The 16,380-nt window shown below is 35.5% G+C and overlaps 1 protein-coding gene across 3 annotated transcripts in view; it reads left to right on the plus strand.

Annotated features, from left to right (window-relative positions):
• The window catches only part of LOC150103873 (rab-like protein 6), a 330,329-nt gene that overhangs the window by 115,561 nt on the left and 198,388 nt on the right, over positions 1-16,380 (plus strand). For all 3 annotated transcript variants that reach the window (XM_090396585.1, XM_090396584.1, XM_090396583.1), the window contains exon 7: positions 6,375-6,480. In XM_090396585.1, the coding sequence (XP_090252711.1) occupies positions 6,375-6,480 (106 nt within the window). The remainder of the gene's footprint in view (positions 1-6,374; positions 6,481-16,380) is intronic.

A 16,380-nucleotide genomic window follows, 5' to 3' on the forward strand; every position in this document is an offset into this window, starting at 1 on the left:
AATCAAATACAGAGGTTAGTTTTTTTCCCCACCTGAGATAATGGTACCAATTCCTCCACAGTTACAAACTCAAGGAATTGAAATTCCAGGATGTGAAGAAATGAAACGGGTGACTAAGATTTTAAAAGAGATAGTTGGTGCTAATAAGCTTTTATTCTTTCACCCCATATGGTGAAGCAAAATATTTAATTGCAGTTAAAGATGTGGAAACAGGGGACCAACTATTATAGGGTTCTACTTTCGAAGGCAGCACAGTTATTCCTGTAATGGTCGGTAGCCAGGTAAAAACAGCAAAAATTGAAAGATTTCCAATGGCATATATAGAGAACAGCGATGAAATTCTTATACAGACATTCTTGAAACAGGGAAAGATTAGTAACATACAAAAGGGTTTATCAGGTGAAGATCTAAACTGGTTTACTGGTGATGTCACGTTTACAATGGATATGAGGATGCCTGTACCAAATTTTGTCAACATTGGTACAACCCGAGTTATGGTAAACTATCCTGCAGTACAAAGGCAGTGCCTGCATTGTGGTTCATATGATCATCTGGGTGGTAACTGTCCCATATCTAAGTGTTTCAACTGCATGGGGTTTGGACATATTGCTAATCAGTGTCTCAAACTCTGTCAGAAACACAAAAGTCCTGAACGCTGAATTAGCATGTCATTTCAGAACTTTTGCTGAAAGAGTGCGAGTACCAGTAGAGCCAGTTAGAACACTATATATATATATACAGGGTGTTCGGGATGAATTTGACATATTTATAATTAATTATATTTTTCCGTAAGTTACATGTATTAACACACACTTCTCTTCATTTAAAAGTTTGGACCCTTCTTCATTCATATACAAGATGTCAGAAAGGATGGATAGCTGGAACCCACCTGAATCATGGAAGAGAATAACTTGTATCATGATGATTCGTGCCCGCCATCAAAATAAGGATATTACGACTGCTGCCCAATGCTCCCTGAATACAGTAAAAACAATCAGGCATGAACTAGAGACTTGCAATGGTGACTACGAGGATGTAGCAAGAAGAAAGATCCCTAGCAGACGATCTGATTGCGTTCGTACAGCAGAATTCCTCGCAAATCTGCAGGAACAGGTGTTGAAGAACCCTGGCATTGGAATTCGGGCTTTGTTCGTGGAGTTGCTAACTGTAGTCAAGCCCTGGATAACAAGGGTAGCCAATGGTAGGCCGTATGTATGGCAGCAGGATTCGGCCCCTTGCCACACCTCTGGGAAAAGTCAAAAATGGTTGTCTGAAAATTTCTACGACTTCACCAGTCCAAATGTTTGGCCTCCAAACTCCCCAGACCTTAACCCCATGGATTATTTTGTATGGGGCGCAGTTGAAAAAGACACCAATCGCACTTCCAGTAATACAAAAGCCCAGTTAATGGATAAAATTAAAACAGTTTTTGCGGCCCTTCCCAGGGAGACTGTAGCATCAGCTTGTTCGAGGTTCCGAAGCAGAATTGAAGCTGTGATCGATGCTAATGGTGGTTATTTTGAGTAAATCTTGTTCATAGTATTGTAATTAACTCTGCCTGTAATGTTTTTTTGTCAATTCATTAAATGTAATAGATACAAAGAAGATTTTCTTTTTCCTTACGAAACTGTCAAATTTATCCCGAACACCCTGTATATATATATATATCAGAGAGGCATAAAGAAGAGCTCTCTGATCTTCTAGTTCAGTATAGCAAAGATGGTGCTTTTAAACAAACTATACTTGGTAAAATCACAAAGTGCATAACCAAATCAGCTAGAAATTAGCTGATTTTGTCAAAATTCCAGAACTGCAGGAGCCACTTTCCTAGTCAATATGAATGGATTGACATCAGTTGAAATTACCAGTGATGAACTTGTATAACAACTGAACAGATACAAGATGAAATTCAAAAACATGAGACTGTTCTTCAAGGAGAAACTGGAGAAGAAACTGAAAACCAAGCAAGACAACTGAAAGACCTTAATATGTAGACAAGATCATTAAAAAGGAAAGATGAATTAATAAAAAGTAATTAAAAATTACTTCTTTTAATTAATTTTTAATTACTTCTTTTATTAATTTTTTATATAAATTTTACATTTTATTAAATTATAAATGTTTTTATAAATTTTAAGTAATTTTTAATTACTTCTTTTATTAATTTTATTTCTTTTATTTATTAGTAAATAAAAATTAATTTAAATTAATTTTTAATTACTTATTTTAATTAATAAAGTAATTAATAAGAAGTACTTAAAAATGTAAAGATGGAGAAGGTTGCAATCCTCAAATGAAAACTCTTCAGGCTTAGAAGAGTCTATGGACTATAAAGAACTATCTCATGCTAATAAATTCTTCCAGGAATTGAAGCCATGTTTATACGGTGGCGACCACATCACAGCAGCTGGAGACTGGAATTGTATTGAAAACCCCACATTACACAAAATAGGAGGATACTCTAGGAGTGGAAAAATGGGATATGCATGGTTAAAAACATGTCTTGATAATGCTCAACTAGTAGACATATGGAGGATTTGCAATCCTGTTCTCCAGGCTTAGTACATGAATCAAGATATTGTTACCCGTCTTGATCGAATTTATATATCTTCTTCTTATAAATAGGATAATTCAGGTAAAACATCTTGACATCAGCATGTGAGATCATAATCCAGTTCTGCTTAAGTTCCATTTCATAGAACAAGTAGGGATCAGTTCTTGACTGTGGAGACTTACACTAAATTTTCTGTTGACCTTTTCAACCAAATTCCAGATCATCTGTTCAAATTGGAATAATGTTACCAGGAATTGGATATGTGGTTAAAATTCAAACAAGCAGTAAAACAGAATATGATGGAATGGAGAAAGGAACAGGCTTTCCTCAAAAGAAAAAAGTTGAAATACCTGTATGAAGAGAGAAGCTGGTTCGTAACAAACCAACACAATGGCATAGAATGTAGCAATATCATTATAAACATTAACAAAGAGAGAAAGTGGAAAGGCAGAAAAAAGTAGAAGAAAGAAATTTTAAAATAAGAATACAACAGCATTTAGCAGATTGCCCTTCAGTTGCATTCTTCAATAGGCAATTCACTAAATTTTGCAAAGGACTATCACTCAAATTTTTCTTGATGGTGAAGACATGTCCACCACTCAACGCATCCTTGACTTCTTGCAGAAATATTACAAAAATCTGTTTGAAGACAATAGTACTGTTGGAAATTATAACTCTTGAAACATTAATGGCTTTCCTGTTCATATCCAAGATGGGCTTGACAGACCCATTACAGCATCTGAAGTTACCACAGCCTATAAAGAATGCTAGACAAGAAAATCCCCAGGACCTGATGATCCAGGGATAGAAATTTACTGTGAGGCCTAGGATTTTATCCTTCCCATTCTAGTTATACTATTTAATTCTATTCTCTCATCGGACATATACCAAGTTAATTTGTAGTAAGCCATACTCTCCTCATTCCAAATCTAGAGACATTAGAGATTTTATCCAAATCTATTAGACAGAGAAATGGCTAGAGACCTTTTCTCTAGTCTAATACTGACTACAAGATATTTTTCTGCATTATCAATAACAGGCTCAAAGTGGGAATGAGTTATATAATTAAAAGCACATAGGTGTATGGAGTTCCAGGCTGAGCATTAGAATTTAATCTGTTTCTGCTACGTGATCTAATCTGCTTAGTTAATACAAAAAAGCAGTCAATGGCAGTGCTATCAGTAGACCTTATTCGAACATTTGATAATGTCTGGCATCCCTTTCTCTTCCACATAAAGGAGCCAGTTTACTGGAGAATGTGTTTCCACATCCTTCAGCAAATTGGTGTAGGTAAAAACTGCTCTCCATTATCAAAGGAACCTATGCCAATTCAACTACCTGCCTCTTAGTTAATGGGTTCCTGTCAGACCCAGTCAAAATTTGAAAAGGAGTCAAGCAAGTCCACTCTTAGTCCACTACTCTTTGCATTGGTTCTTAAACCTTTCTTACAGGAAGTCGATAATACACCTGCTATATGAGGAGTTTCTTCAACTATGAAGGAAAATAAGGTATTGGCATATGCCAATGATGTAGTGGCCCATTGAAAGATAATGATTCCATATATAATATATCTTTTTTTGGTATTTTGGAAAAATTCAGCAAGATCAATGGATTAAATGTACCAATGGATTAACTACTAATTCAGACAAGACAAAATTAAAAGTTTTTGGAAAGTGGGATCTTGGAGGCATTCCTTTTGGACTAACCTCTAAGAGAGAATTCCTCATTATTATACTTGGAATTCCCTTCTTTATTTATCCAATATTACGTTCAAAAACTTATATACAAGAGCTTTGAAACCTTAGAAGACTTGAAAATAGGACTGCTTTCCTCCTCCAAAGCCATAGTACCCAAAACCATAATCTTTCCTGCTGGGTTGCACATAATAAATATTACAGACATCACAGAAGCAGAAGAAAAGCAATTATATAGTAAGCCTGTGTAATTTTTTTGGTCCAGCTGATACCAAGAAGTTAAAAAGGAATTTCTTCAACTTTGGGCTTCCAATCTTAAAATTCTGCTATTTAAGAAATACTGCTTCAAAAATCCATATAATATTGCAGACCTTCTCCTGTACTACCTGGGTTTTCATCTTCCCCTGTTTGGAGTAAATGATTATAAAGGTTCAAAAGCTGAGATTGTTCCTGAATACTACAACACTCTGTGCTTAACTCTAAGACTGTTACAACACTCTAACATGGACATTATTTTCATTAAAAAAAGTAAATTTTGTTATAAAAAAATCTTTAATCTCTTTCATCACAAACTTCCACAGTTGAGTACTGACAACAACACTTTGTTTCATAACTTATTGAAGTTCCAAGGATACTCTAACAGGAGGGATCTTTCTTGGGGAATTGCATGTGGCTGTCTTCCAGTCAATACCTCAAATTGGGGTACTTTAACATCAGAGATCCTATCTGTGACATCTGTTTACCAATTGGGAACAGTAGAACATGCATTCTACCCTCTTGCTCTGTGTATTTGGAACAGATTATGTAATGCATTCCACTACAACAGAACAAGCTTTTTTTTTTTTTTTTTTTTTTTTTGCAGTGCTCACCACCTGTCAGCAATGGGAAGAGAATTTTGATTTTTATAATTAATGAATTAAAATGTCATTTATGGAAGGTTAAAAAGAAACATGGATGATTAGAAAATAGCAATATGACATCCAAATGCTTTATAATGTTATAGCATGGAAATTTTATTGTTCAGTCAGACAATTTTAGTATTTAGAAAGAATCATTCTAGGAGATATCAAATTTTTGACTAGATGGTCTAGACCACCCATATTATGCAATATTCACCAGGGGAGATAAAATTCTGTCCTTGCTATGAGAGCTTTTTTTATATATAGTTCCATCCTCTTAATGCAATGTGGTCTTATAGTCAATTGCAGGGATGACTGGAGAGTGATTCCAGACAAAGGAGGCCAACTCAAGGCACTTAACTCGGATAAGGCTAACCACATGGATATCAGTCATCTTTGCACTTTAGTTTCAATTGGTCATTTGGTTGTTCATCTATATGAGATTGGTGAAAAACGAAAACTGATAGCCTTTGGCTATATGATGATATAAAAGAGCTGTGGTTTTTTCCTCTATCTCTCATACTATCTATCTGGCTTTTCTTTCTCATAATACTATCAGGCACTCCTGCACCCCTATACTAACTACTCTAGACCTATGATGAGCACCCCTGTATGTTATCACCTGAGTAAAGGTTGAAACCAGTCTGGATTGTGGCCCTTCCCATAATGCATAGCATTATACATGTCTGTAAGGATATGTGCTTTGCATTATGGGAAGGGAGGTGATGTGAAGTCATTAACTTCTATATACTAATACTTCTATATACATTAGCTTCTATATACTAACCCAGTCCTGAAGTTACTTCAGATGCAAACTTTATTTTCTTACACTTGGATAAGGATTAAACTAAGAATACAATTTCTTGGCATCTTTAATTTATTTCTCATTTTATATTTAATTCTTGCTTCAAATTAAATACTGCTTTCAATAAAAATTGCCTGTCAAAGAAATGCAACCTGAGTTATTCATGCACTTCATATTATGTACATTATAGCAAACTCATAGAGACTATAAGAATTGTTTACTATAATGGATAGTTTGATATAGTGAATTTCTTTTACATTAACATTATGCAGCATTGGAATTTGATTATGACTTCTGAGTAATTTGCCTTAGTATAGCCTTTGAGTTTGTTGAAGATATTGATCCTTCAAATGTGTGACTTTAACACTTTTTGAATGGGGAGAGAGATATTAAGTAAATGCTGTTTTTTTAAAAAAATTTAGGCCGCCAGGAAGTGCACAGATCAGATATGCTGAAGCCTCAATGAGAAATGGATTTGGTCTCAAATTTCTACATAAATTCTTCAACTTGCCATTCTTACAGTTACAGGTTAGCATTCCTGTTGTTAAGAAATACATTGAATGTATATTATTAATATGATGCAATGATTTTTGTCATGACCTTTCAACCATTTAAAATTCTCATTCAGACATATGGTTTACATTAAAATATACCCAAAGTAATCACAGATATAGCTTTACAACCAGGCTTTATGGTCGAGTAATCACAGAACATATGAATCATACCTTTGTGCACTTGATATGGTGGCTGTTCTCCACTAGTTAGTTCCTCTCCTTTGATCAAGTTTTCTGGAAAAATAGCTACTTGGAACAGGAATGAAATAATAAAATTAAATATTGATATACCAACATTTTGCTAGTGAAAGCTAGTATTTTCTAAGCACTTGAAAGGTATACACTCAGCAAAGACAAAATAAAATGATCTGAAATGAAGGGATAAGGCAGTATGTCATTTTTTTTTTTTTTTAACATTGCACCATTGCTTTTGCTTTTATCAAGATTAAGTAGAACTTAATTGCTTCCAAGAATAGTTTTTGTGATTTGAAGTGAGGCTTATGCAGTAACTTGGCTTCTTTTCCCATCTGATGAAGTGATCTTTGTTCAGTGCATGTTGTGGTAATCTGCTTTTGGGTTATGTATATTGGTTTTATTATTTAGTTTTTTATTTTATTTTATTTTATTTTTATTTTTGCTACCTGACCATGGTAAGTCTGTTTTGTTTGTCTAAAAATGATGGTTACCACAATGGAATGAAAAAAAAAAGGAGATACTATAAACACCCATACGAGAGAGAGAGAGGGTGGGGGGGGGCTATTAGTGTTTTTAATCTGCCTCAGGAGAATTAAAATTTTGTTTAGAGGTTTGTAGGTTGTTTAATTCTTATGTCATTTTAGAAGAGTTCTCCATCTGTCTATTGGACTTTTGATATAAAATAGAGATAGTAGGGATATGGTGTATATGTAATCTGAGTTTGAAGGATAGGAGAAAGTTTATTATTTTTAAGAGGTTGCATGTTTTTGTTGTATCTGTTTTGTTCATATGATGTCAACAATAACTGTTCTAAATGCAGTGCTGGTTCTGGGAATGAAATTCACTCTACCTCAGAGGCCAAACTTTTGAAAATTCTTAGTAGCTGTAGGCATAGTGGTGGCATATAGGCATTTTGGTAGTACGGCAAATACAAGAGGGAACCACTAACTGCCTTATAATGAGAATATTCCAGAAAGCTGATGCCCTTCTCATTTCAATTTTCAAGGCTAAAATTAATTTAAGAGTGGTTATTAAAAAAAAAAATTTGTCGACAGTCTGTGAAAGAGTCTGTTGGTCACAGAAACCAGATTGCAAGGACATCATTTGCATACCTAATCCTGATTGTGAGTTTGAGGCAGTCAAATTCTTTGCCACACTTTTTCCATGTATAGTTAGGAATATGGGTAAAAGTGAGAAGCCCATTGTTACATTTTCAATTTTTTAAAGAACTAGTTAACCCAGCTATGATACAGTACCTCAGTTTCGGGTAATGCTTTAATAACTGAAAAATGTCTGAGAAAATGATCTTGAAAAGGAATTCCAGTGTGTCATCTAGTTCGTTTGAATTAAAAACATCAAAGCTAATTATCCAGTTGTTCCTCCCTCCAGTGAAAGCCCTGATTATTACTTCTTTAAATTGTGCAGAAATTTTTAATATAAGATAGTCTTACCAATATGTTTGCTGATGCCTGATTTTTTATTTATTTATTTTTGTTATGTAGTTCCCCATCCATGAAAGGTTTTTCTCTAAACCTTTTCTAGAGACTAAAAATGGAACTTTTTCAAGCCACTTATATAAGGCTTGAAAAAGAGAAAAATTTTATTGACAAGTCAGTTAATGTCACCCACAATGGAACTACAGCTGATCTTCAGTTGATGGACTCTAGGTTTAGCTATATCTAAAGTAGGCCAACTTGCATTATTATCATCAAATTCCTGATATATATCCTCAAGTGGTGTACAGGATATGGTAGTACTACATGAAAAATTACATCATTACTTGCTTCCTATCTACAATTTTCCTCCATATCAGTCTGTTACCTGTCAAGACACCAACATTATCAGATCTTATATTTCTATTTTCTAAAGGCAGTGATTTTCAACCTTTTTCATAATATGGCACACATAGACTAATTATTAAAATTCTGCAGCACACTAAAAATATATTCTTTAAATTTTTTGATGATCTGGCAAAAAATAGCCATAATTTTGATTGATTTACATACAGAAGATATTAATAATAGTAATTACTTATCCTTTTTGGAAGCTTCAAGGGAATAAATGTGCAAATTACGACATTATTTCTTTCAATTAATTTGTTTTCACAAATCTCGCGGCACACCTGAAGACCTCTCGCTGCATGCCGGTTGAAAATTGCTGTTCTAAGACACTTTGTACTATATCAATCCACCTATATCTTGGTCTTCCTCTGGGTCTTTTTCCTACCAACCTAGCAGAGAACACTTGTTTTGCTAATCTTTTCTCTCCCATTCTGTTTAAGTGACCATACCACTTGAGATTAGCTCTGCTAGCACATTCCTGAATGCTGACAATGTCAAGTTCTTTAGTAATATCCTCATTTTTAATATGATATTGCCATCGATGCCATCTGTTCATGCCCATAATCTTTCTCAGGACTCTCATATCTGTGGTCTCTACTCTTTGGTCGAGTGTTTTACTTCTGACTCAGCTCTCGGATCCATAAGTTAAAATTGGCTTAAATGCTGCCTTGTATACAGCTAATTTAATGTTTCGGCTAATTTCTCTCATATTCCATATAAATTTATTCAGTTTACTTCCTACCATACCAGCTTTGTTGATTTTGTTGTCTATTTCAATATTTAATTTGCCATGTTCACTAAAAATCGTGCCTAAGTAGCTGAAATGTTCTAATTGTTCTATAAGTTCTCCATTCACAATAGTTGATATTTTTAACGTTTCTGTCTATTTTCCTCTTTTTTTTTTGTCTTTTTAATGCTGACCTTCATACCATATCTATTACAACAGTTATTCACTTTAGTCAGGGAATCTCACAGACTTGTAGTGGATTTATTTATAAGTACATCATCCACATAAAGCAAATAGCTGATTAACTTCTCCAATTTTAATATCAGGTTTAATACCACTTTCCTTCATAATGATAATGTTATTCATTATCCATATAGATAATGAATAACAGAGGAGATAATATACATCCTTGCCTGACACCAGATTTAACATTAAACTAAACCGCTTTCCTGTAATTCCTTCAATTCTAACTGCTGACTTACAACCCAAATAAAGACTAAGTATGGTTTGATATAATGCCTCACTAACACCGTATAACTGTAGCGTATTGAGTAGCTTCTCTCTTGGCACCTTGTCCTATGCCTTTTCCAGATCTACAAAACTTTAATACAGATCTTTGTTATATTCCCATGATTTCTCAACTATCTGTTGTAAAGTGAAAATCTGATCCTGACAGCCTCTATTTGGCCTGAATCCAGCTTGTTCTTCACCAAGCTCTTCTTCCACAATTCTTTTCAATCTTTTCTCAAGTATACTTGCATATATCTTACCAGGAACACTCAGTAGAGAAACACCTCTGTTATTCTCACATTCAGTTTTATTTCCCTTTTTATATATGGGTACTATGAGACATCTACTCCAATCATCTGGAATTTGTTCCTCTGTCCAGGCTTTCTGAACTATGCAGTGCAGCCACTGTAAGACTTTTATCCCTCCATACTTGAGCATTTCTCGTCGAATATCATCCACTCCTGCTGCCTTTCCACTTTTCAGGCTTTTAATGGCTTTTTCTACTTCAAGTATGGATATGTATTCCTGACTGCATGCCTGTTTAGTGTTTTTTACCACTATGTCGTCATCAATGCTTGTTCCATTTAGCAATTTTTCGAAATAATTACTCCATGCTTCAAGGATATCTTTTTCTCCTGTTTTCATGTCACCTTTATCATTTCTAATTCCTTTTACAGCACTCTTTTCTCCATTTCTGAGCTTCTTCAACAACTTCCAGAATATCTTTCAACCTTCTTGATATTTATTTTCTATGTTCTTACCAAAGTCCTCCCATGAATTTTTATTTAGCTAGTTTTACACAGTGTTTAGCTTTCTTACATTTAAAAAGACATATTTCGGTGATTACACCACATTTTTTTATTATTCATTTATACAACATACTGAAATAATAGTTCCTGACAAGTTTCGTAAATCGTAGGATTTACATCTTCTGGGGTAAATAGTATAACTTAAAGTTTAAACAAGAGAAATTAATAAATACAAATCATAACCATCTGGCTATTCATAAACTCAAATAACAGAATGCCGATATAAAACGTTATTGACGTTGAACAATACTAGACGATGTCACGTATTCTTGTTCTCGTTCATACAGCCCGAGCTCAGATTGAAGTAGATTTTTTATTAAAGCTGACCACACTTGATGGAGAATTAAACTTTGATTTTTATTGCATTGGATTGGATTTTTCAGCATATTAGCAGCTTCTTTAAATTTTCTTATATAACTGTTGTTTTCTATGTATGACATCGTCGTTTTTTGCCAGAGTACATTGTGTCCAGTGGAAGTGTTATGGAAAGCAAGACCCGTTTTTTGTTCTCTTTTGCATTGTACGTCTTTTTGGTGTTCAGCCATGCATATTTCTCCAGATCTTCCTGTCTTGTGGTGTTCCAAAGATTCACAAGACATATATACCTTTAAGACCAATAGTAGATGGAAGAGATTCACCGACTTCCAACTTGGCGAAATACTTCACCAACATGATCTCACATCATATAGGAAAAACATCTTTCTTCATAAAAAATAGTACATTTCATAGAAAAAGTGAAAGATATACATATTGGTCCATCGGACATCTTAGCAAGTCTAGACATTATCAGCTTGTTTACAAATGTCCCGGGACAAGAAATTTTGAATCTCCTAGAAGACCTCTTCCCTCCGGACATCTTAGATCTTTTTAAACATTGTATAAACAATATTTTTTTCACCTATCAATACAGAATCTGGGAACAAAAAGAAGGACTGGCCATGGGTTCATCATTATCACCGGTATTAGCAAACCTATTTATCGAAAAATTTGAAAACAATGCTCTAAAGAATTACCATAAAAAACCAAAAAATATGGCTACGCTATGTAGACGATATTGAATACAGGTGAATACAAGAAGCTATTGAGCAGCATCCAGTATAATGTGATATTACTGAAGTATGACTGAAAGGAAGGGGGTTAGAAATGTAGAGATAGAGAGATATGGAAAAATTGCAGGTAAGACACAAGGTATGTGAAATTTAAAACCTAGGTTTTAAATTTCAATAAGAAGACAACCAGGAACATCCTACAAAGGTATGTCCAAAATTATTCCTTCCTTATGTTCTTCATATAGCCAACCTGGCTGGCCAAGTGGTTAAGTTATTCGCTCTCCAGCCAAAAGGCTGCGGGTTCGAATCCCTCTGTGGGCATGGATGTTTGTAATTGTGAAAATAGTAGTGGTGGTGGTGGCGGTAGATGGCGTTGGTGTAGTTGCGGTTCATTGGTGGAGGCAGTCGTAGAGTAGGTGCCCTCCCTCGATGAGTCTTTGAACTCCCTGAAGGTGTAAAATAATAATAATAATATTTTCATCATATGGAATGGAACAACAGATGAACTTATCAATTTTAAAGATCATCTCAACAATTTGCACCACACCATAAAATTCACTTTAGAACAAGAAGAATATAGAAAACTTCCTTTTTTAGATATTCTGTTAGAAGTTAATGAAGAAAATAAACTCTCCTTCTCAGTATATAGGAAGCCGACCAACACAGGAAGATTTCTAAATGCAGCCTCACACCACCATCCTTCACAGAAAATAAGCTTAATTAAAACTCTTCGAGACAGAGCATACAATATTTCCAGCACACAAGAAAGGTTTAATGAAGAACTAAAATACTTAACACAAATCCTCCAACAGAATGGGTATGAAACAAAAGCCATCAAGAGAATCCTTAAAATGCCTCCAATTAACAATGCAATCTCGCTTCCTTATATCAAAAATGTTACAGATAAGCTAGCCAAATTAATGAACAAACACAACGTAAAAGTAGCCTTCCTTCCTATGGAAAAAATCTCAAGATTCCTACATCCACCAAAACCACCTCCTCATCCTCATAAAAAACCAGGAGTCTACAAAATCCATTGCTCTTGCAGGATTTGCTACGTAGGACAGACAGGAAGATCTGGAGAAATACGCATGGCTGAACACCAAAAAGACGTACAATACAAAAGAGAACAAAAAACGGGTCTTGCTTTCCATACCACTTCCACTGGACACGATGTACTCAGGCAAAAAACGACGATGTCATACATAGAAAACAACAGTTATATAAGAAAATTTAAAGAAGCTGCTAATATGCTGAAAAATCTAACCCAATGCAATAAAAATCAAAGTTTAATTCTCCATCAAGTGTGGTCAGCTCTAATAAAAAATCTACCTCAATCTGAGCTCGGGCTGTATGAACGAGAACAAGAATACGTGACATCGTCTAGTATTGTTCAACGTCAATAACGTTTTATATCGGCATTCTGTTATTTGAGTTTATGAATAGCCAGATGGTTATGATTTGTATTTATTAATTTCTCTTGTTTAAACTTTAACTTATACTATTTATTCCTGAAGATGTAAATCCTACGATTTACGAAACTTGTCGGGAACTATTATTTCAGTATGTTGTATAACTGAATAATAAAAAATGTGGTGTAATCACCGAAATATGTCTTTTGAACCAATTAGCCACAGAAGTCTGTATTCTCTTAAGAGCACAAGCTGACTTATTTACCAGGAACTTTTGATATGCTTTCTTCTTTTCTTTCATTGCCTCTTTAACTTCCTGTGTCCACCATGTTCTGATTTGTCTATCCTTCAGAGAACTTCACCATGCCTCTCTCGCTGAATCAGTCAGTGTTGTCTTCGGAGCTTGCCACTGAATCGCCAAGGTTTGGTTCCTGTTCTCAAACTTTTTCATTTTTTCTTGAATAATGTTTGTGTATTTTAATCTATAGTTCACATCTGAGAGCTGCTCAACTTTTATTTGCTTTAAAACTTTCTTACACATTCTTCTTTTCAATATGAAATTCAATTTTATCCTGCTCAAGACTAAATGGTGATCCCTTCCAATTTCAAATCCTCTATACACTCTGGTGTTTTACCCCAGGGAGGAAAAACATCACTATCAGCAATAACTTAGTAAATGAGACTTTTCTTATTCTTTGTCTCTTCTTTTCCTTGATTGTCATTGCCTGAATATAACATTTTGTATTTATTGCTCAGAAAGATCTCACCAGTTTTTGCCTTTTTTTTTATTTCAGTCACCCCTATTATGGCAATCTGGTTCTTATCCAATTCCTCAGCTAGCTCCATTTCTTTGCCATTCAGGCTTCTTATGTTGATAGTGATATCTTGAACTCTGGTGATGTTGAGTTGGGGTGTGTTTTTGGGTTTGTTCCAGTAGCTGACTTTTTGCGGTTTGCCCTGGTTGCCTGGCAAAAACAACGAGGGCCTTGTTTAACTGGTGATGCCCTAGCCGGCATGAAATTCTGTGATGTTGTACCATCATTTTTTATTTTGGTTTAAGCCAATAAGAATACAATTTAATTTGGTTAGCAAAATCCCAAATTGCTAGCCCATCTCGTTCATTCAGTATCCAGGTAGATACCTAACAGGGTGCACCACGAGAAGGTGAGGATTGGACATTGGGTCAGAAGCCCTGATCAGTTCTTCGAATTCCTTTAAAGGCTATGTGGAGGTCTCCTCTCTATTATATAGCTTTGTCCCTTAAGCACCCCTGCATTATCTAAAAATTATCTCTAAAACTAGATTTTTTATTATTATTATTATTTTTATTAAAGTTATGGGATTTCTCTTGACCTACTTGGTGCACTGCCTTATCTTCCTCTTAGTGGTAATTACATAAGCTAATCTCAAAAAACGTGCAACTCTTGGTTGCAGCTTCAATCATGCATATATTGTTCTTGTTTTCTAAGTTTTCTATCTTTGCAGAGTCTTTTAGGTGCTTAGATAATACAAGCTTGAACTGGCAAAAACATCATCATATCAATGTTTAAATAGTTATTAAATTATTTATTTAATCCCTTTAACATAGATATTTTTCCAGAAAACTTCAACATGAGTGATTGCAGCATTTATGGAAATATGACTGGAAGTGATGAGATAGAAGTCACCAAAATGTAAATTACTATTACTATTACTATTATTACGGGCAACTCCAGGGAGTCATTAGACTCATCGAGGGAGGCCCCAAATCATATTCATCACAACTATTTGACATTCATACAGTATCTATCATACCTCGCCTTAAACTCATTCACTGTCACAGCATCCACCACAGACTCAGGGAGCGCATTCCACTCATTCACTACTCTAAAAGTAAAGAACCCAGCTCTAACACCTTTACTAACCACACTTTTGCCCAGTTTCCATGGATGTCCCCTAGTCCTCCCACAACCAGCCCTGTTCTCAAAAATATCTTCTGAATTAATTTTATAGAAACCCTTCAGTAATTTGAATGTCTCAATCATATCTCCCCTCCTCCGCCTATCAACCAATTTTTGCAACCCACAAATCCTCAACCTGTTCTCATATAGTTCATTCCACAGACCTGCTATCATCTTGGTCACTCGCCTCTGGATCCTCTCCACCTCCTCCCCATCAAGAAGAAACCTAGGTGACCAAATCTGAGCACAGTAGTCTAGATGGGGTCTTATCAAGGCTCGATACAGAGGAACAATAACCTGCTTGTCTCTGCTTGTCAACGTATTCTTCAGCAACTAAGTGATTTGATGAGCTGATTTGGCCACTTTTGCAATGTGTCCCCTAAATTTCAATTCCTTATCTACCAACACTCCTAAATCTCGTGCCTCATCAATTTCCTGGAGCACGGTTCCACCAATGCAGTAAACTGCCGCCAATCTTTTCACCCCAAAATGCATAACCTTACATTTTGCCACATTAAACTGACATCCATTCTCCTTAGCCCAGATCTCCAATCTATCCAAATCATCCTGCAAAATTTTGACGTCATCTGCATTCACTATTGCCCTACCCAACTTCGCATCATCCGCAAACAAATGAACTGTTCCTCTCAGATCCTTTCCTATATCATTTATGAACAAATTAAACAGCAGTGGTCCAAGAACAGATCCTTGTGGCACACCACTAGTCACAGGCCGTCTTGTGGACTCTACTCCTGAGTAAACCACTCTCTGATATCTCTCCGTCAACCACCCTCCTATCCATCTCACCAACCCTATGTCCATCCCCATATGCTGCAATTTACTGATTAGAATTCCATGTGATATCCTGTCAAAGGCCTTGGCAAGGTCCAGTAGAATCACTGTAAACCCATTACCCTTATCCAGTTCAGCCGTCACTGTGTTATAATACGTGAGCAAGTTACTGAGGCATGACCTACCCTTCACAAAACCATGCTGTCCCCGATACAGTATCCCATTTTCTTCTATCCAATCTTGTATTTTCCTCTTGACTATTTTCTCTAAGACCTTGATAATGATTCCTGTTATGCTGATTGGCCGGTAATTTTCAACAGCAGCCTTGGAACCACCTTTGTGCAGTGGAACTATTTTCCCCTCTTTCCACCCCCTTGGGACTGACCCAGTCCTGAGGCTCATATTAAACAAAATGGTCAAGGGCACTGACAATTCTTTGGCCGCTTCACATACGACACGAGCTGGTATACCATCCAATCCCACAGATGTATTGACATTGAGGTTCTGTAATAGACTAGTTACCTCTACTTCATTCATCACAATTCCAGTATAAGCTGTTGGTTCTTCCATTCCTGCAAAGTCTCCACCTGGATGATATA

The sequence above is a fragment of the Typopeltis vanoorti genome, chromosome 8, assembly GCF_054136105.1.
Source record: "Typopeltis vanoorti isolate ZY-2024b chromosome 8, IOZ_Tvanoo_1.0, whole genome shotgun sequence".
In the NCBI taxonomy this organism is placed as follows: domain Eukaryota; kingdom Metazoa; phylum Arthropoda; class Arachnida; order Uropygi; family Thelyphonidae; genus Typopeltis; species Typopeltis vanoorti.